The 20,893-nt window shown below is 66.2% G+C and overlaps 1 protein-coding gene across 1 annotated transcript; it reads left to right on the top strand.

Annotated features, from left to right (window-relative positions):
• The first annotated feature begins 526 nt into the window (after window positions 1-526).
• On the top strand, window positions 527-19,427 carry EEIG1 (estrogen-induced osteoclastogenesis regulator 1). The gene is made up of 11 exons (XM_056108810.1): window positions 527-695; window positions 14,052-14,172; window positions 14,293-14,322; window positions 15,300-15,416; window positions 15,494-15,540; window positions 15,636-15,769; window positions 16,525-16,629; window positions 16,714-16,906; window positions 17,546-17,670; window positions 17,771-17,840; window positions 19,073-19,427. Exons 1-11 carry the CDS (start codon window positions 550-552, stop codon window positions 19,116-19,118), a joined length of 1,134 nt encoding a protein of 377 aa, XP_055964785.1. The 5' UTR covers window positions 527-549; the 3' UTR covers window positions 19,119-19,427.
• The last annotated feature ends 1,466 nt before the right edge of the window (window positions 19,428-20,893 follow it).

Genomic DNA, 20,893 nt, shown 5'->3' with positions numbered 1-20,893 from the left:
GCCGCGGCGGCCCCCGGAGTCCCGGGCTGGGCCCGGGGCCCGCCCGCAGGCCCCCGCGTCCGGGCCGCGCCCCCGGCCCAGGCCTTCCGGCCGCACCTGCGCCGGCCGCCGCCGCCCGCACCCAGGTGCGCGGGCGAGTGCGCGGAGGGCGCCGCCCCCGGCCGCCGGCGGGGCGGGGGCGGGGGCGGGGGCCGGGCGGGGCCGCCCCCGGCCCGGGATGCTGCCCGCCCGCCCGCCGCCCGCCGCCCCGCGCCGCCCGGGCCATGCCCCGCCGCTCACATGCCGGTGAAGCCCCCGGCCGCGCCGCCCCCCGACGCTGAGCGCGGCCGGCCCGACCCGGGCCCCGCGGACGCCGCCGCCGCCGCCCCGCCCGGCCGCCGCCCCCACCGCCCGCCCCTGGCCGGGCTGGGCCCCGGGGTGCTGCGGAGGGGCGGCGGGGTCGGGAAGGGCCTCCTGGGCATCTCCGCCGGCGCGACCCCCGCCCTGCCCGCCGCCCCGCTCTCCTGGCCGGCGGCGGCGGCGGCGGCGGCGGACTCGGGGCCCTCGCTCATGGCTTTCCTGATGAAGAAGAAGAAATTCAAGTTCCAGACCACTTTCACCCTGGAGGAGCTCACGGCCGTGCCCTTCGTCAACGGGGTGCTCTTCTGCAAGGTCCGGCTGCTGGACGGCGGGGACTTTGTCAGCCTGTCCTCCAGGTACGGCGCCGGGGCTGGGGGGGGCCGTGGACGAGGCCCTTGGGCCCCGGGGCCGTGTGCGTGGCCAGGCGCCGGGCTCGGCGGCACCCGGGCCCCGGGTGGGCATCGCCAGGCTGGCGGGGGGCTCCGTCGTTTGCAAGCGCGGCCAGCGGGGTCCCTTGCAGCTGCCCCCGCTTGCCGGGAAAGCCCGTTCTGCAGATGGACACGCCGGGCCTGGAGGCCGAGACCCGAGCGCGCGCTGCGGGCCACCTTGCTCCCAGCTGGCCGCTTGGCCTGTCATATGATTCAGAGGCTGCGGCCAGCCCCAGGTCCCCTGGCACTTGCGCCCCGCGCTCGCCCAGTCTGGCCGGATTTCTGGGCTCGCCGGCCCCGCTGCGTGCCCCGGTGCCTTTCCGCCTGGAGCTGGCCCTTGCGCGTGGCAGATGCCCTGGGGGTGGGGTGGGAGAGGGGCTCGCTGTGCTCCGGCCAGGTTTGATTTTTGTACGCGCCCCCATCCCGCAGGTCCAGCTGCTCCGTAGCTCACCGTTGTGGCGTCCAATGGGTGGCTACCCCGCCGCAGTGACTTGCTGGCAGGCCCTGCCACGGAATGGGGGTGGGGGGTCCCACTGCTAGCTCCCCTCACTGTCCATCCCCGGGGAAGGCAGGGCGGTGGGAATTGCCCAAAAGTTCCAGCCTTCTGGGGCAGGGGGGAGCAGGGTCAGGGGTACTTGTTGGTGGGCCCAGTGAGGGGATGTGCCAGGTACAGATGGAGAAACCGAGTCTCAGAAGGCTGTGGTTGGGTAGGAAGCCCCGCAGGAGACAGTTTGTTGGGGTGTTGGGGGGGTGTCGGAGACCCACGGGGTGGACGTGTCTGTGCCCTCCCCCTCCAATCCCGGAGGAGGAGGAGGGAGAGGAGGAGGAGGGAGAGGAGGAGGGAGGGAGGGCGCCACGCAGCCTGACCCAGAGTTCCGCAGGCCTGGGTGGGTGGGTGGGGCATCTCTTCTGGGCTCTTGGGCTGTACAGGTCAGCAGGCGCCCCAGTCTGCGGGGAGCCGCTTATCTGAGGAATCCAGCCAAGGGCTGCCCTCTGCGGGCCGCGCCATGGGGGGCATCAGAGGGAGGGGGCCCTCCCCCCACCTTTCACGCTCAGGGTGACCTTGGGCACGTTACCTGGCCTCTCTGGGCCCGGGAAGCAGCAGTTGCTGGGCCTGTGTGCCCCGTATTGCAGCATTCTCCCCATTTTAGAGGGGTGGAGACTGAGGCTGGGGAAGTGGCTCCCCCACTGGTCTCAAGGCAGCAGAGCCCCGTTTCAAACTCGGATGTGCTTGTGACCTCCGTCTTTTCTGCCTTTGAGCCCCCCCCCCCCGCTTTTCCTTGCCTCTCCAGTGTGGGGTGTCGTAGCTGTCACTCTGCCCCGGGCTTGCGCCAGGGTCAGCAGGGAGTGACCTGTGAGCTGAAGGCGGGCATGTGGCCTTCAGCCCCAGCCTGGGCTCTCACCTGGGCTCGCCCGGACAGCCAGCCTGCTCCCTCATCTGGGAAAGTCTGGAAAGTTCTGGGCTCAGCCTCTGGATTTCACCCCTGCCTTTCCTTCTTCCCTCCTGGCCCGGGGCCAACTGAGCCCCGAACAGCCTGCCCGGCCCTCATCCTGGATGAAATCTGAGTGGGTCCCCTTCCCCCACAAAAGCCGGGCCCTTTGCAGGCTCTGAGCCCCAGTTTGCTACCGGACCCAGGGGGCTGGAGGGGTCCCGAGCCCCCTCACAGCCCAGCCCTGCAGATTGGCAATGCCCCTCTGTTACGGAGCTGGGGCCCGGGCCCAGGGATGGCAGGACCTGCTTTGATCTGGGGCCCAGCTCCGGGAGTGTTCCCACCCGGCCCGGGGACCCTGGAGATGCCCCAGAGACCCTGCGTGCTTGGCACCATGGCAACGGGGCCCGGCCTGACCCAGATTGAGCAGGTAGAGCAGGTGTTAGGCCGCTCTCATTCGCCGGCGCCCAGGCTGCCTTCCCCGAGGCCTCCCGAGACCCGAGTCCTCAGAGGCTGGCTCCGTGCCCCACCTGGGGGAAACAACGGGCACGATGCCTCCTCGGGTGGCACACTCACTGGGAAGCTGGGGCTGGCTGGGGCCAGTCCTTGACCCCCTGCTGGGACCTAGGAACAAACGGGACGCCTGAACCGGCTTTGGGCCAGACCTGGAGAAGGGCTCGTGCAGGCGTGGAGGTGTGCCGCGTGGGACCGGGAGGCACAGAGCCACAGGCCATGATGATGAGGACGGCTGAGGACGTGGGGCCAGCTCCTGGCTGGCACGGGGGCTCGCTGGCCATTTGCCGGGGTGACCCACCCCCACCGCCTCTGGGTGGCTGGGAGGCGCCACCTGGGACGAAGTCGCCGGGGTCCCAGGAGGGAAGTGGGGCTCGGCCAAGTCTGGCCCCCAGGCCACAGGGGCTGTGTCCCTGCAGGGCCTCCTGCCCGCCTGTCCCGCGGAGCGGGTGCCCGGGCACCCCTCAGGCCTGCCCCGCTGGCACTGCTTGTGGCTGTCCCAGACGCAGCTGGTGGTGCCAGGCGGGAGGGAGGACAGTGTGACTAAGGGCGAGTCTCCTGGGGGAGACGGCGGGAGCCCTTCCCCAGCCCGCAGTGCGCACGCATGTGTGTGAGTGTGAGTGTGTGGCTGTAAGAGAGAACGTGTGAATGTGTGAGTGTGTGTGTGTGTGTGGATGTGTGTGTGTATGCACATGTGTGTGAATGTGAGCATGTGTGGATGTGAATGTGTGTATTTTGTGAATGTGTGAGAGTAAGAGTTGTGAGTGTGTATGTATGTGTGTGAATGTGTGAGAGTGTGTAAGAGTGTATATGTGAATGTGTGAGAGTGTGTGGATGTGAATGTGTGTGTACACACATGTGTGTGAATATGAGAGCATGTGTGGATGTGCGTATATGTGAATGTGTGCGTGGATGTGAATGTGTAAGAGTGTGTGTGTGAGTGTATAGCGTGAATGTGTGAGAGTGTGTAAGAGTGTCTGAATGTATGAGAGTATATTGTGAATGTGTGTGAGTGTATGTGTGAGGGTGTATGTGAGTGTGTGTGTGAATGTGTGTGTATGTGAATGTGTGAATGTGTGTGTGAGTGTGTATGTGAGTGAATGTGTGTGTGTGTGTGTGTATGAATGAGTGTGTGGGTGTGTGTATGCATGAGTAAACTGGGAAGTGGCCTGTCCAGGGTTCTTTTGAGGGAGGAGCCGGTCGGACCGCTGTCTGGACTCTGGTCTCGCCCTGACTTCTGTCCCTGGGCACCCTTTCCCTCTGTGCAGGAAGTGGGCGCTTGTCTTTGGGGGTCAGGGCCAGCCTGTCCAAGAAGTGACGGTGGGGCTGATGGACACCCCAGTCCCGGTTTCTTGGCAGCTCTACATTGTCAGTTGTCTTTTGGGGGGGGGGGGGCAGCAGCCAGTAGAAAGGGTTGGGCCTGCCCCCTTCCCGGCCTCAGCCCCAGCCTTGGGCCTGGGGGGGGGGGGGGGGCAGCCTGTGATGTGGCCGGAAGGCACCGTGGACACTCAGCCCCTGGGGAGGCCTCCTGCGCCAGCCCCTGCAGGCTCTCACACACCCGGGTGTGGGATCGGTGTGTGGGGTGAGTGGGGCCCCCGGCTCCCCATCCCTGCCCAGGGGACCTCCCACGATCCCCTGAGAGCCAGTGGCAGGCATGACTCCGGAGGCCTCTCGGCTTGCTGTGAACTGTGGCCAGAGGGAGGGTGCCCCAGGAAGTGCCCCTCCCCCAGCCCTGCAGGCGAGGCCTAGGGGCCCTCAAGGGTGGGGTGGATGGAAATGGGGTGGTGGGCTGGAGCAGGCAGTGCTCTGGCCTGCTGTGTCCCCGGGAGACCGGCGGGGAAGGTGAGCTGGGCCCCCTCAGCAGCAGGCTGGTCTCCCGGCTTCGGGCACCGCGGCCACGTGGCGCGGGTCAGGTGCCCGGACCTCTCGCGGGCTGTGCAGGTTCTGTCTCTTCTAGGTTGGGAACTCTAGGCCCGGTGCCATGTGGCCATACCCGGCCTTTGCCGCCACCTTGCCCACTTCTGGCTCCCCCTGTGGGGGAAGCCTTGGCTGTGTGTTGTGGGGTCCCTGGGGAAGGCCTCAGGACAGAGCGGGGGAGGTGGGTAGCAGGAGGCAGGATTCTGGAGAGAAGCTCTGGCTGCCAGCAGGCATGGTGGGTCCTGGCTGGGAGGCTGCAGGTCCCCCAGCCCCAGTGGCCCTGGGCCAGCTGCTGGTTCCCTGGGGGAGCCTGGGCTGCCCACCTCTGCTGGCCTGCCCGTCCTGGCCACACCAGCCTCTGCTGCCAACTGGCCACACTGTTGTGAGCGCCAGGCAGCCCTGCCCTTGCTGCAGTGGGCCCTGACCTGTGCTCCCTGCCCCAGGCTCTGCTGTGACTTTGTGCTTTGTCTGGGGTTGCATGTGTGCGTGCATGCGTGTGTGTGTGCGCGCGCGCACGTGCATGTGTGTGCTTTGGGGTGCATATGTGCTCCATTTTGTGTGTGTGTGTGTGTGTGTGTGTGTGTGTGCGCGTGCACGCATGCATGTGCTCCCCCGGGGTGGCCCCTCACCACATCCACTGTGGGTGTCATGGTGCAGCCCCCCCCCCCCCCAGCGACCCTCAGGCCACAGGGAGGGCCTGCAGGGAGTGGGTGAGGGGGGCCCAGGCGTCTTTTGCCTCTCAGGCCTTCCCTGGTCGCTGCCCACGCCCCTCCCTCCCGGGCCCCGAGCCTGCCAGCTGCAGAAGCCCCCCCTCCCCCGGCCACGGCTGGGGTGTCAGGCCGTGTCAGGAGCACCCGCACCCGCCTGGCCATTGTGGGCGGGGAGGAGGGCGCTGGGCTGCCCGGACTCTGTACACAAGGCCGGGCAGCTGCTCTTGGGACCCCACGACCTTGACCTCAGCCCCACTTCCTCTTCCCTCAGATGGGCCGTGGGGGTGCTCCTGTGGGTCAGAGTTCCTGAGATCGGGGCCAGAGGAAACCTGACGTGGGGAGGAATACGCCTCGGGGGGTGGGGCGGCGGAAGCGCCCGTCCTTCTGTCCTCCCTCACACCACTTCCTTCCTGGCTGGACGGTCCCTGTCACACCTGGGCAGTCCCCGCCACACCTGGACTCTCCGCCCCCCCCCCCTTCTCCCTGGCAGGCCCCTCCCCAGAAGGCAGGGCTGGCCCCAGGGACACAGGGATCTCTAGGGGTGACAGGGCCGTCAAGCGATCTCAGCAGCGTGGGGAGGAGGCCCCCGGAGGGCCTGGATCTTGGGGGCCAGAAGGGCAGATTCACCCGCAGTGCTCAGGGCTCACTCCTGGCTCTGCACTCTGGGGTCGCTCCTGGGGGTGCTCAGGGGGGCCTCGTGGGGTGCCGGGGGTCCAGCTCAGCTCAGCTGCTGGTCAGGCAAGCGCCTTAACCGCTGCTCTTGCTCTAGGCCAAGGCAGATGACTTTGGGGATTGGGGTCGACTGTGTGGCGCCAAGTTGGATCTGGGGCGCCCACACTCGGCCTGCCCTACGACCCTGTGTCCCACCCCCCATCCTCAGGGTCTGCTTTGAACTGGCAGGTGTCGACGGGGTCGTGGCAGGGGCAGTTCCAGTGGCTGCAGGGTCTCGGTGGCCGGTTTGGTGACTGGGGGTCTCAGTGGCCTGGGCAGTGGCTACAGGGGTCCCAGTATTTGGAGCGGTACCGTGAGACAGGGTGACTGCCACCAAGGGGTGCCTGCTCAGACCCCGCGCCGTCTCTACAGAGAACCAAAGACTTCCCCCTCTCCGTGGGGGGACCTGGGGGGCCAGGAGGGCCTATAGGACCCTCATGGTGTACAGGACCATGGGGGTCACCATGGGGCCGTCAACGGCAGCCTGCACCCCACCCCCACCCCGGCTCCCCCGCCACACACACCATGTTCCCTCCCTGGTTCTCGGGGCTGGGTGAGGAGGTGGATGGTTCCATTGGGGCTCGGGGGTGGGGGTCGCATGCTTCGGGCCAACTCAGGAACAGGGGTGCCCTGGCCACGGGAGAAGCCGGGCCCCAGTGTTGGGGATCACGCCCTCCTCCTTTCTCTTCCCTTCCCAAGGTGAATCAGCCCCCACCCGGGCTGAGTCAGCCTGGCACAGCCCGGGTACCCCGGAGTCCCTGCCAGCCTCTTCTCTCCACCTCCAAGCCAGGTTCCGGGCCCCGGGGCCATGGTCCGGGGTGCTGACTGGAGGCCTGCTTCCGGCTGGACCCTGCCCCAGAGTCACCCCGTGTTCGCAGCTCAGCCCGACAGCAAGTGCCCTGCAGGCCAGCGGGCATGTGCCAGGCCCTGTTCTCTCCCGTGAGACAGGAATGAACCGGCCGACAGTAGGTCCAGGCGTGGCCAGGGGTACAGTGACCCCAGATCCCGGCCCGGCTGCTGCCCCTCCCAGCGGCCTCGAACCCCTGCCAGGCCGGCTCCGGTTCAGGGGTCCAGCTTGGGCATATGCATTAGTGGGTTCAGTGCTCTGCCGTGGCCCGGAGGCTGGGCTGGAGTCAGGCCTGCCTCTGTCTCTGCTGTTGTCCCCAGAGATGTCACAGTTCCGGGGGTTGCTGCTGGCTCCTGAGCTGGCCGCCTTCGCCTGGACACTCGTGGATCGTGTCCCCAGGCTCGCTGCGGGCAGAAGCTATTGCACGTGGCCTGTGGCGGCTGAGTCCGGGAGCCAGGGGTGCCCCATGCCCGTCTCTCCAGGCTGGGGGACCTGGGCGGGGGGGACCAGGGAGGCCCCCGGGGTTCATGTGCTCCGGGGACGCTGTCGTTGCGGACCTCCCCGGCCTTCTGCTCACGGTGCTGCCTGTGCGCTCCACTCTGACCCCCCCCCCACCCCCCGGCAATTGCCTGGGATTTTTGAAAATCTGGATTAAGGTCATTGGGCCGATTAGCAGCAAAATTTGTGAGCATCTGACCCCCGAACCTTTTTTCCTAACCTAGTCCTTGTTCAAGCCAGGGGCCTTTTCCAGATGGGAGCTTTTTCCAGATGGGAATTTCTGTGCATCACACACACACACACACACACACACACACACGCACACACACAACGACCACAACACACAGCACACCCAGCCTTGTTGCCGCTGTGGGTGTAGCAGAGGGTTTGCTCTGCCGGCCAGCGCCGCCACCGGCTGTGTCCCCATGGCAGTTCCTGGCAGGAGCCGGCGCTGGCCCTGGAATGCCACGTGGGCTGCCGCGTGGCCGGCTGGAGGCTGCGCCTCACCCCGCAGCCCGCCCGGCCTCCCTGCGGCCGCCACCGCCTCCTCTCCCTGCAAGGAGGCTCAAGCAGCTGGTGTCAATTTCGGCGCTTTCCTGCCATGTGTCCTGCCCAGGAGCTGCGTTGTATCACCGGGGCACGCTCCACGGGACCCCAAGTCCAGAGGAAGTAGTAAGGGTCGCCCCTGGGAGGGCCCTGGCCCTGGGCACCTCTGGAGAGGGACTCTGGGGGTGCCCGCTGCAGCCTCCGCACCCCCTGCCCCTAGGACTCGCCCTGGGCCTGCTTGTGGCCGTCTCTGCCCGTCTGTGGGGACCCGTCGTGCCTGGAGACATTTTTGGTTATTACTGCTGGTGGCGTGCTGACAGGGCGCAGCTGACCGACTTAGCATGTGTGGGAACCCCCGCCCCCCCACATAGCCCCCCCACCAGAATTAACTCGGCTGTGGTTCAAACCATGCGGGTTCCTCCGAGTCCCACCAAGAGTGACCCCCAAGCACAGAGCCGGCAGTAAGCCCTGAGCCCCGCCAGGTGTGGCCCCCAGAAGCTGCCAGTGGTGGGGCTGGAGCGATAGCACAGCGGGGAGGGCGTTTGCCAAATTGAATGCGGCCGACCCGGGTTCAATTCCCAGCATCCCATATGGTCCCCTGAGCACCGCCAGGAGTGATTCCTGAGTGCACGAGCCTGGAGGAACCCCTGTGCATCGCCGGGTGTGACCCAAAAAGCAAAAAAAAGAAGCTGCCAGTGGTGCTGGGTGGGGGAGGGGTGCTGGGCGTTGAGAGCTCTGGGAATCTCCGGGTCTCAAAATGCTGTATCACGGCTTCCTGGGCACATGGGGGTGCAGCCCCCCGACCCAGCTTTCTGTCCCCCCCGCACCCACACACATACACACACTGGGCCTTGGCGCTGCTCTAGTGCTCACCAGTACCCTGATGGCGTGTGCAGGTCTGTCTGCAGGCCCTTGCAGGCCTCCTCTGCCCGCTGCATTTTATTGCTGTTTCTTGGGGAGGCGGAGAATCACTCCTGGCGGTGCTGGGGGGGTTCTGTGCTGGTCGGGAGATGGAACCCAGCACTGACCCCGGGTTCTGGGGCTGCTTCCTGCTGGTACAGAGGTGGCGCGGAGCCCGGCTGGGGTTCCTGTGGGGCCGGAGGAAGCATTGGCCCTCCCGAGTGTCCAATTCTCTCCCAGCTTGTGCTTTGCTTTGGGGGGCTCCACCGGTGCGCACTCTCTGCAGAGTGGGGGTGAGCCCGAGCCTCCCGCCGGCCCTGCTGGCCTCTCCCCACCCCTCCTCCCACTGCTGAGAGACCCGCCCCTCGGTTGGGTCTCTCCGAACTCCACATTCTTTCGTGTGAAATGGGCTGAATCCAGTGGGTCCTGGACAGGCTTGCATTTTGCACATCTTATCACCGCGTGTCTCCCCGATGCACCCCGGCTCCCGTTCTCCTGTTCTCTCTCCTGAGGCCTTGCGGGGTGAGCAGGTGTGAGGGCCCCCCTGGGCCTCGGAGCCCCCTCTGCCCGCTGCATTTTATTGCTATTTCTTGCGGGGGAGGGTGGCGGAGAATCACTCCTGGCGGTGCTGGGGGGTTCTGTGCTGGTCGGGAGATGGAAACCACAGTTTGTTGCGTGCACAGTGAGTGTGGCAGCCTCCACGCCACCTCTGCCCGCCGTTCCCCCCACCCCCAGGGAGTCGGGGGTTCCCCACGTCTTTTCAAGGCAGGCGGTTCTGGTTTCCAGAGCTGAGTGAATGTCAGCCAGCCGCACTCCCCCAGAGAGGCCGGGGGTCCTGCTGTGGGTGCTGCTGCGGGGGCGGGGTACAGCCCCCCTTCTCTCCCAGCCCCCTTCCCCGGTGCCCTTCTGGCCTCTTTGGGGCGCCAAGAGAGATGGGGGTCGCAAAAAGCAAGGGGGTCGCTCCCTCTTCCCACAGCGTGTGCTCCAGCAAGAAGGGTTTTTTTTTGGGGGGGGGTTGTTTGTTTTGCTTTTTGAGTCACACCCGGCGATGCTCAGGGGTTCCTCCTGGCTCTGCACTCAGGAATCACTCCTGGCGGTGCTCAGGGGAACCATATGGGATTCCGGGGATCGAACCTGGGTCGGCTGTGTGCAAGGCAAACGCCCTCCCCGCTGTCCTCTCACGCTGGCCCCAGCAACAGGGCTTTAAGCCAAGGAAGTGTCGGAGAGTCGGGGACGCAGGGACTGGGGGGGGGGGTGGCTTCTGGGGTCGGCTGAACCTTCCTTCCCCCATCCCGCCGCCTCCTGCAGCAAGTGAGCCGGGATTACAGCTCAGCGCTCTGCAGAAGGTTCCAGGGGCATGTGGGCCCTGCGGAAGTGTCAGTGTTTACCCAGGCCATTCCCCAGGCCTCCCGCTGACTTCGTGGCCTGTTACCTGAGCTCCTGAGTGAGGCCGGGAGGGCGGCCCCTGGGCCCTTCTCTGTCTGACCTGGAGCTGGTTCCCACGGCAGCGGCTCTGGAGGGTGACGGGCCCCACCCTGCGGCTCCCTACCTGCTTTGTTCCCCGTCTAATCCTTGTGGGTGTCCCAACACGCCCAGGCCCTGTCCCCTCCCTCTCCTGCAGCTGCTTGGGGGGGGCGGGGAAAGGGGGAGGCACAGGGGGCCATGGGAGGGGGGCGGCCGGGTCCCTCCCGGGCTCTGCCCAGCTACCCCCCCTTGGCCTGGTACACCTTGTCCCTCCCGCCCCCCCCCCCCCCGCCTCCGGGCCTCCTCCGCCCAGTGTTGGCGTTGCAGGGGGCACGTGCGGTGCCAGGTACCTCCGCGCGGCTCAGTCTCCCCGAGCACTTGCCGCTGCTCTCTGCTCTGGCTGGGTTTGGGCTTGGGGGGGCGGGGACGGGGGTCACACCTGGCCATTGCTCCTGACTCTGAGCTCAGGGTTCTTCCAACCAGAGGGGCTGCTGGGCTGGGACCTGGCCAGCACCCGCACGGCCCTCCTCACCCCGTTTCTCCCCCCCCCATGCCAGGGCCGCCCCACCCCCCGGACCCCCTGTCTCCTTGGGGGCTTCAGGGGGCAGCGGGATTTCCCTGGAAGCACCGCTTGCTCTTTCTTGGGCAATGATTTCCGGTCGCACCGCTGTCCCTATCTGGCCATCAGCTCGGTGTGGCTTTCACTCCAGGGCCATGGTGGGCGTGTCGGCTCGGCCGCCGTTGCCCTGCGCTGGAGGGAGCCGGAGTGCGTGGCGGGCTCAGGACGCAGCCCCACGCCGGCACTTGGAGCAGCGGCCAGCCTCACCCAGCCTCACCCCTCATGCCCCCGATGCCCGCTGCACCCCCCCCACCCGCGCTGCCAGCAGGGCACGGCCCCTCCCCCAACACCTTCCCCACCCTGGTTATTACCCGTCTTGATTATAGTCATCCAGGTGCTGGCGGGTCTGCACTCCCCCGGCGCTGACCTGCGCGGCACTGGGTTCTGGCCAGCGGTCTTATCTCCTTGGCAGAACTGCCGAGTCAGAGCGCTTCCCCGGGTGTTTGGGGGCGGGAGGGAAGACTCCACTCCTGGCCGTGTGGACGCCAACACTCCCGTCCATGAAGCAGACCCTGATTCTCCGGCCCCCGGCCAGCCCTGGTGTAGTTGGGGGTGTTGTTTTGTGGGTTTTTTTTTCTTTTTGGGTCACACCCAGCGATGCTCAGGGGTTCCTCCTGGCTCTGCGCTCAGGAATGGCTGCTGGTGGTGCTTAGGGTGTGCCACATGGGAAGCTGGGAATTGAATCTGGGTTGGCTGTGTGCAAGGCAAACGCTCTCCCAGCTGTGCTATCGCTTCAGCCCCTGGGGGGCAGGGAGGTGTTTTGTGGTTGAGTCGTGAGTGTTCTCTGCGCTGGCTGTCCATCCGTCCTCCGACATCTGTCCCTCCCTTCCCTGCGTGGCGGACGCAGCTCGTTGTGTCGGCTCACCCTGCGGTGCCCCCTCAGAAACCGTCCCCTCATCCCAACCGTGAAGATCCATCTACGCTCTAAGACCAACAGGTTTGACTCTTAGATGAGCAACACTGATCTTTGGTTTATGCGGGGTGATCCCCGGGAGCCGAGAACAGCACCCTCCCCCCCTCCCTTCCCTTGCCATCTGTGTCCAAGAGCGCTGTTGGGCCTGGTCCCATCCCCGACCCCCCCACCATGGCCCCCAGATACCGGTGGGAGCAGCCTCCAAGCACAGAGCCGGGAGCCTCCGAGCGCTCGCCTTATGGGCAGCGGCCCCCAAAGGGAAAATAGAGAAGAAATGAGTGCACGTCTCCGCACGGGCGCCCCCCATTGGTACTCGGGTGGTGGTGGAACTGTGAAGGCTGTGTGGCCTTTATGTGGAAAAGGCCACACTTCCTGGTCTCCACCGTGGCTGCTGCCTGGGGGACGTTTGGAAACGCCGCTGCCCGGTGTCACTCTCTTGGATTCTTGCACTTCCTGGTCACATGAATTCCCAGATAAGACTCAGGATCAGGTCCGCCACTGCTGGCTGGGAAGCCGGGGTGATCAGGATTGGGGGGAGAGGGGGGAGTTGGAGTTGCAGGTCCCCGGAACTGGGAGTCATTTCCACTTTGGTCTCCAGCCCTGAGTGGCCCCATGACCTTAGTCGTTCGGGGCTGCTAGCATGTCTGCAGTGCGCGGGTTCCAGACTCCGCCCTTTGCCCTCCGCGACGGGCCGTTGCTGACTCGCCTGTGGTGTTGTTTGCTAGGGCTCTGGTTTCCTTCTGGAAGCTCCCATGCACGTTTGCGACTGGGGGGGGGGGGGTGTGAACTCCAGAGGAACCGAGGGCGCCGCCGCAGCATTACAGGGGTCCTGGGGCAGAGCCCACCGCACTTTGTATGTCGGGGCCGGAGCCACAGCGCAGCGAGGACGCTTTGGCCTTGCACGCCGCGACCTGGAGTTGGTCCCGGCACCCCACCCGGTTCCCCGAGCTCGCCAGGAGTAAGCCCTGGGTACTGCCGGGTGTGGCCCCCAAAGCCCAAACAGAAGAAGCCACATGGGAAGATGCGGGTTTGGTTCTTCCTTTCTTCTGCCGAGACCTGTCTTCCTCCTCCTCCTCCTCTTCCTCCTCTGTGCAGCCAGGCTGGCACACGCCGGGGCTCGGTGATGCCAGTGGGAGGGCAGAGCCAGCTTAGTTGGTTTGTGTGTTGCTAGGCGGCCCCCCTTCCTTGGCACCCGCTCCCAAGGGCCCCCAGCCTGTGTGCCAGGGCCAGGGAGATGCGCTCCCCCGCTCTCTGGCCGAGCCCAGGTCCCCAGCGTTAGGGTCTCGGGGCTGTGGGTGGCAGGAGCCCGTCCTCCGACCAGTGGCTGGACGCTCTGCCCGCTCAGCTCCTCCAGACCCCCTGGCTTCCTTAGCAGGGACCCCTCTCACCCCCGCGCCCCCAGGCCTGGTGAGGGGTTACAGGAGGGTTCACGGGGCACCACTCACCCCCCCACCCAAGACCCCCATCGAGCCGTCCCCCCCGCCACACCTGACTTGTCGTTGAGGCCTGAGCTGCAGGTCATCTACCCGTGCTGGTCACCTCCCGCCCTGGTGACTCTGAGTCACTGCGCCACCTGCCCTTCCTGCTGCCAGGCCTCCCGGCTTGTATCCGCCCAAGGACGGGGTCTGGGGCGGGCCCTGGCTGGTTGTCCAGCAGGGTTCAGAGGTCCCCAGGTGGTTGTGAGAAGCAAACGGGGCGGACCGAGGTCATGGGACCAAGGACTGACGCCCACGCACGCTCCGTGGCCAGAGTCGCAGGGAGTGGGCCCGGGCTCCCCTGGGTGTGGCACAAAACCCACCCCAGGAAACCTGGAGAAGCCCCCTGGGAGGGGTTGCCTCTAGCCTGTGGAGGTGGTGCCTGTAGGTGGGTCAGACAGACAGACAGACAGACACACACACACACACACACACACACACACACACACACACACCTGTCTTGGACAATACTCTCCTGTGTGGTTTTTGTTTTAGGGGGGCACCTCCCCCCCCCACCTGTGATTCTCAGCCAACCAGTTGACCAGTTCAGCATCTGGGCCGGAGGATAAGGTGCTGCTGAGACCTGCGGGGTCAGGGGTCAGGGGAGCCACACCTGCCGAGCTGGGGGCGAGCAGCTGCCGTCTCTGATGGCCGTTCCCGCTGTGGAAATGGCCCCCGTGGGACGCTCAGCGGGAAGCACCACCCACTGCCACTCACCCACCCACGTCTTCCCGCCCGCAGGGAGGAGGTGCAGGAGAACTGCGTGCGCTGGCGGAAACGCTTCACGTTCGTGTGCAAGATGAGCGCCAACCCGGCCACCGGCCTGCTGGACCCCTGCATCTTCCGGGTGTCTGTGCGCAAGGTGAGGGCCCCCAGGCTGCAGGGGCCAGGGAGGGAGGGAGGGGGAGGGGATGGGCAGTGGGTCTGGGGGGCCGAGGGGACCGATGGGCCCTGGTCACTGAGCCTCTGTCTCCCCATGCAGGAGCTGAAAGGCGGGAAGGCTTACTCCAAGGTGAGTGGGGCCGCAGGCCGGGGGGGGGGGGGACGGGGGGGCGGGGATCACCTGTGAGAGGAGCCCCCAGAAGGAAGGGTGGGGCCCCCCCTCCGGAGAAAGCCGCGTTTTCTGGAAAAGTCTTTGTGGACTTGAGCGAATAGGCCTCACCGGTCGGCTGTAACCCGTGAGCCACAGAAACTTGTGGGATGGAAACTCCTCCTTCCCCAGGCCCCGCTGCCTCAGGTCCTGAGGGCCCGTGTGACAGGCGCACAGAGTAGCGAGTCCCCTCTGGGTGCAGGGAGACAGACACGGGACAAGCCAGGAATCCCCCGAAGGGTCTGAATGTGCTGTGACATATGGGCCTCAACATCCCCACTGTCACCTGCCCCCAGCTCAGCTAGGGCGGTGGGACCCAGCACGGGACGCCCCCCAGACCCCCCGCTGTTGCTGGGTCTCTCCTGCTCCCACACTCAGACCTTGTCCTGGGGGAACCTTCACCCTAGGCACGTTAGGGGGCTGGGCCAGTGCCGGGGGTGGGGGGGTGCCCTCAACTGCCCTGCCTGGGACACGGCCCCTCTGAGCACTGGCGGGCTGGGAGGGGACCCGGTCCCCATCATCCCCACAGCCAGTCCCCACTCCCACATGTCACGGTCGGGCGTCTGCCTGAGCCCCCCTCCCGCTTCTCCCGGGCCAGACCCACACCCCGTTATCCCGGCCCCTTCCTGGACCCCAGGCCCCGCCCCACCCCCTCCCGCTGCCCGCCCGCCCGCCCGTTCCCGCCGCAGCTCCCACAGCCCGGCCTTGTTCCTGGGGACAGTGCGTCTGTGTCAGGACAACAGTGTCCTTTCATCTCCGGCCCCGCACAAAGGCCGCTCTGTGTGTCCCAGCGCTGCCTGCCGGGGAGCCTCCCGCGGGGGGGTGGGACGGGAGGCAGCCCCCAGCCATGGGATTGAGCCCTGTTCCCTGTCGCTCCCCCCCCCCCCCGCACCCTCCAGCTGGGCTTCGCGGACCTGAATCTGGCGGAGTTCGCGGGCGCCGGCTGCACCGTGCGCTGCTGCCTGCTGGAAGGCTACGACACCAAGAACACGCGGCAGGACAACTCCATCCTCAAGGTTCGCACCGGCAGGGCCTGCGGGTGGGGGAGGGCGAGGCGGGGTGTGGTGAGACTGACCCCTCCGCACACACGCAGGTCACCATCGGCATGTTCCTGCTCTCGGGAGACCCCTGCTTCAAGACGTGAGTGCTGGCCCATGCTGGGGCGGGGATGGAGGTGGGGGTGTCAGGCTCTGACCTGGGCGCCACAGGCGACCCACCCGCTCCTCCCTCCCCAGGCCACCGTCCACTGCCAAGTCCATCTCCGTCCCGGGCCAGGACGCCTCGCTGCAACTGACATGCAAGGGGGGCGGCACCAGCTCGCTGACAGGCTCCCGGCCCCCCAAGGCCCGGCCCACCATCCTCAGCTCAGGTACCTGACTTCGACTCCCGCGTGCGGACCCCGGGACTCAGGTCTCAGCCGTGGCCACAAGGGCTCAGGAGGGTTCCGGGAGGGGGACTTGGCGGGCAGGGGTCCCCGGAACCACTCCCAGCCATGGGGTGAGCTGAGCCTGGTGGGTGCGCACCGCCGCCCCTCCCCCCCCCCGCCACTGTGTCCAGTGCTGGTCTGGGAAGGGAGGGCCCCAGAATGGGAGCTTTGCTCGGACCCTAAACCCACAACCAAACAGACCCAGGGGTCCCGGGGTACCACTGGTCTCTCCGCTGCAGGGCCAGGGCTCGCTTCACCACATGGTGGGCGTGCACACCTCAGAAGGGGGTGCCCTTCCCCCCGTGGGACGGATGGTGGGCACCCGGGAGCCGGGGGTGGAGGTTGGGCCTGTGGGGTGGTCAGGAAGGCCTCACCAAGGCCACCACCTCCAGGAAGGCTTCTGGGGATCCCAGAGCAGGTCTCAGCCTGGACTCCCAGCTCCCTGCTCTGTACCACTCCCCCCGCCCCGTGCCAGTGAGGGGGGGCTTTCAGCTGGACCTTCTGTGACCCCGTCTCCCACGGGGGCCCCCACAGAGTGAGTCGTGCCAGGCCTGAGAGCACCTATGGGGGGGGCCGGCCACTATTTCCCATTCCCCAGTTCTGACCTGTTCCTTGGTCCCCCACCCGTGCCCCCGTGAGGGCCTGGTGAGGCTAGTGGGGGGGGGCTGCTAACCGAGGCCCCCTCTGCCCCCACCCAGGGGTGTTGGAGGAGCCAGACCAGAACCTGTCCAGCCCGGAGGAGGTGTTCCACTCCGGCCACTCCCGCAGCTCCAGCTACGCCAGCCAGCAGTCCAAGACGTCCGGTGAGTACCCTCCCCCTTCCCCCGCCCCCAGCCGCCCGCCCTGGCCCCGCGCCCGGCCCTGACGCCCGCCCCACACACACACAGGCTGCAGCGCCGAGCACTCGCACTCCTCCAGCCTGTCGGACCTGACGCATCGCCGCAACACCTCCACCAGCAGCAGTGCCTCCGGTGGCCCCGGTGCCCCCGCGGACGTGCCCGACGGCGAGCGTGAGCACCGGCCCCCCGAGAAGCCGCCCCGGCCCCCGCGGCCCCCGCATCTCTCCGACCGCTCCTTTCGGTGAGTCGTTGGTCAGTGTGTGTGTGTGTGTGTGTGTGTGTGTGTGTGTGTGTGTGTGTGTGTGTGTGTGTGTCTCCACACACAGGCGCATGCGCACACAAAGCCCCTGGGCCGCTGACCCCTCCTCATAGGTCACTCGGGTGTGATCTCAGAGCACTGTGGCCCCAGATTCTGCCCGGCTTCGGGGTGGGGGGGTCTGAACCTGTAAACGCCCCCCCCCGAGGTCTCCACCCTGAGCCCCTTATTCCCAGCTGTAAACGCCCCCAACCAAGGTCTGTCCTTGCGCCCCCTTGCTCCCAGCTGTAAGCGCCCCTCCCCCCCCAGTTCTCACCCACCGCCTGCCATGGTGAAGTAAAGGCCCGAGTCCTCAGTCCACACCCCTTCTCTGCCTCCGGGTCTCATCCCAGTGCTCCCAGGCCCAGAAACAAGTCTGCAGGGCCCAGCCTGGGGGCAGGGTCAGGGGCAGGGGGTCAGCCCCCTGGTGAGCAGTGGTGTGGCCTCCAGCAGGTCGCCCCCACCTCCCGGTGTCCCCATCGGTGTCAGCAGATCATGGTAGCACCAGCCCTGTCGGGGCAGGGGCTTGTTGGGGGTTGCGCGCGTCTCACTGACCCCACCGCCCCGTGGCCATTGCCCCCCCAGGAGGAAGAAGGACTCGTCGGTGGAGAGCCACCCGCCGTGGGTGGACGACACACGCATCGACGCGGACGACATCGTGGACAAGATCATGCAGAGCCAGGACTTCACAGAGGGCAGCAACACGGAGGGTGCGGGCCCGGGCCGGGGTGCAGGTTGGGGTGTGGGTATGCGGGTAGGGGTGCCGTCCCCCGCACCCCACTCAGCCTCCGCCCACCCTTCTCCCCGCAGACAGCAACCTGCGTCTCTTCGTGAGCCGGGACGGCTCCACGACGCTGAGCGGCATCCAACTGGCCAACAGGTAGGGTGCAGCCCTGGGGAGTGGGGGGCCGGGGCCGGGTGGCCGTCACTGTGGCTCAGCACAGCCCCCTGGCCTGGTTTTCAAGTCCAGCTCTTCCTCTTGGCACTAGCAGGGGCCTTCACCTCTGGACCTCAGTTTCCTGCCTCACCTGGGACTTCCCCTTCCTGTGGACCTGCGCCCCCCCCCCCCCCCCCCCAGGCAGGCTGAGCCAACCAGGCGCCCTCACATCCGCTGAAGCCGGGGGCCTGCCAGCCTGCTGGTGCAGCTCTGCTGACCCCTGCTGGCCATAGCTGTGAATTGCAGCTGCCTTTCAAATTTCCTGCCCACCCCTCGGGGCTGCCCTGTGCCCTGGGCAGGGAAACTGAGGGCACCGCCATCCAGGGGCTGTCACCTCTGGTCGGTGCAGCAACACAGGGATGAAAAGGGCGGGTGGGGGTGGGGGAACAGGCCAAGGGCAGCGCTTGGGGTTTTCGTCAGCTCCCCTTCCTGCCACCCTGAAGATGCACTGTAGCACAGTCCTCCCGCTGTTCATCGATTTGCTCGAGGGGGGCCAGTAACGTCTCCATCATGAGACTTGTTTGTTGTTACTGTGTTTGGCATATCGAGATGTCACGGGGAGCTTGCCAGGCTTTGCCGTGCGGGCGAGATACTCTCGGTAGCTTGCCGGGCTCTCCGAGAGGGGCGGAGGAATCAAACCCAGCTTGGCTGGGCTGGCTACGCACAAGGCAAATGCCCTGCCACTGTGCTATCGCTCCAGCCCACCCTGAAGATGAGTAAACTAGATTTCCTTGTGGCAAAAATATCCCCCTTTTTTCCCCCTTTTTTGGGTCACACCCCGCGATGCTCAGGGGTTACTCCTGGCTCTGCACTCAGGAATTACTCCTGGCGGTGCTGGGGATCAAACCTGGGCCAGCTGTCTGTAAGGCAAACGCCCTCCCTGCTGGACTGTTGTTCTGGCCCCAAAAATCCCCTTTTCAAAGCAGCAAGTCTTAGCCGTGCCCCGGATATCCCCGTTCCACGGATGGGCCCGGTCTCCGTCGGGAACAAGCCCTGCAGCCTCACGACCCCAGACAGATTTCCCCACCCCACCGAGCCGGTTTCTCCCCCCACTTGGTCACCGTCAGTGTCCATGGCCGGGTCACACAGCACCCAGCACCCAGCCCTGCCTTCTGCCATGCAGAGCGACCAGTGGTGCCTTTCCACAGCGGCAGCTGACACGCATCTCCCCACAGGGTCTCCTCCGGGGTCTACGAGCCCGTCGTGATTGAAAGCCATTGAAGAGTGGGCTTCGGGACCCGTGGCCTGCCACGAGGGTCCTGCCTCTCTGGACGCCCACCCGCCGCATCTCATCCGTGCCTCTCCCACACTCCTTGCCCCCAGCATCATTCCGCCGTCCTCGGACCCTCCTGGGCCAGCAGCCCGGGCGCCACTGTGAATATTCTCCTCTGAACCACTAGAGGGCCGGTAATGGCCCCCAAGGAGCAGGCGGGCAGGACAGAGGCCAGCTCCGCCTTGCTGGACACTGGCCCGGCCCTCGGCAGGACGCACAGCAGCTTCTGTGGACTCATACTCCGCTCGCCCGAGCCCCCCGCCAGGAGCACCGGCCAGCAGGGCCTCACTCCACTGACCATTTGCCCTTGCGGGGCGAAGGGAACAGTCCACCCCTCCGGGTCCTGCCCCTGTCACCCTCTGCTTAGTGCTTCAGCTGCTCTTTCCCTGTGTCCCAGGGGACCCGCTGGCGGCCTCTTCCTGGGAGCCAAGACCTCAGATCCCCACCCCACCCCTGGTCGAGACACACACACACACCCCACCCCACCCCCGCTGCCCTGGCAGCCTGCACTTTGCACATGCCTGTCTCCAGTCACAAACCGGCCCTGCGGTCCCGTCCCGGGCCTGCCGCCTGCGGTGCGGTCGGCAGCCCGGCTGGAAGTGACGTCTCGTCCCGCGGGCTGAGCGAGGGGGCAGGGCCTCCTCTGCCAGGCTGGGTCCTGAGCAGCTGGTGTCCGGGGAAGCCAAGGCAGGGGCTTGGTGGTCGAGGCCGATGCATCTCATCTGACATGGGGGAGGCGGGGCCCTTCCCGGGGGAGGGGGTGTCCCCTGCCCCACTGCCCCTCCGCTGGCCGCACTTTCCCCTCCTTTGCTTGAAGGTGGGCCCCAGACGAACCCCCGCCTCTCCTCAGTCTTACTCTAGAAACCCAGCAGGCTGGTGTTGACTTAGCCGGAAAACCATTTTCTTCCCTTCCCCTTTTTTCTTTTTTTTTGGGTTTTTTTTTTTTCTTTTGACTTCACAGTTCGGTGTTTCCTCCTCCTCCAGATGAGAGGAGGTGATTCTGGCCTCCCCGCTGGCTGGCTCCCAGCAGGACTGGGGTCTGGGGCCAGGTGTTGGCGCTCTCTGTGGTGGGGGCGGCCAGGGCTACCGTCCCCAGGCTGGGAGGGGTCCTGGACCCTCCTGGCATTGGACCGGGGGGGCCCTCGGGTTTGTGTCACCGTCATCAATGTCGTTTTTAATCACCTAACTCTTCTAGAAGATAAACGTTAGAAGGTGCCTGCCCGGTGCCAGTCGGAGCATTTGTTCCCATCAGAGAAAGTTCTGGTCAGCTCTGTGGGTCTCCTGTCCTGCAGACCCCTGACAGTTTGCAGGGGAGCTGACCTCGGCTGTTTAGTGGAAGTGACTCTCAGAGGGGTTGAGGGGGGTGTCTGCATGAACTCAGCCTGGCTGGAAGGTGCAGTCAGGGTGAACTTGGGTTCTCAGAGTTCTGGGCCTGTATGCATAATCCATCTGGCGTTGGTGCTGTTGGGGGGATCCCCCCAAAACCAGGAACCACAAGCTTAAGCTCAGCTGCTCCCCTAAGAGATGAGCTCCCCCACCTTCCCACGCCACGCCCCGGGCCAGGGTCACTGAACTGAGAATTGAGCCACAACCAAATTCAGGCTGGCTGGAGCCCCAGCCTCCCCGCCCCAAAACCCTCAAACCCCAGGCCCTGGCTCAGTGGCTTCCCATGGGCACCCACAACTCCTGGACTTAAAGTTCTATAGAGACAAGAGACTATATT

Source organism: Sorex fumeus, unplaced genomic scaffold (assembly GCF_029834395.1).
Source record: "Sorex fumeus unplaced genomic scaffold, SorFum_2.1 ptg000233l, whole genome shotgun sequence".
NCBI classification, from domain to species: domain Eukaryota; kingdom Metazoa; phylum Chordata; class Mammalia; order Eulipotyphla; family Soricidae; genus Sorex; species Sorex fumeus.
The sequence above is the reverse complement of the archived record's forward strand: the minus strand, read 5'-3'. Positions and strand labels throughout refer to the sequence as shown.

Excerpts from the sequence above, each read along its gene's own strand:
- EEIG1 (XM_056108810.1), top strand. The coding sequence starts at position 550 with ATGGCTTTCCTGATGAAGAAGAAGAAATTCAAGTTCCAGACCACTTTC. Across the intron at positions 14,323-15,299 it reads GCGGGAAGGCTTACTCCAAG|CTGGGCTTCGCGGACCTGAA; the intron begins GTGAGTGGGGCC and ends CGCACCCTCCAG. Across the intron at positions 17,841-19,072 it reads GGCATCCAACTGGCCAACAG|GGTCTCCTCCGGGGTCTACG; the intron begins GTAGGGTGCAGC and ends ATCTCCCCACAG.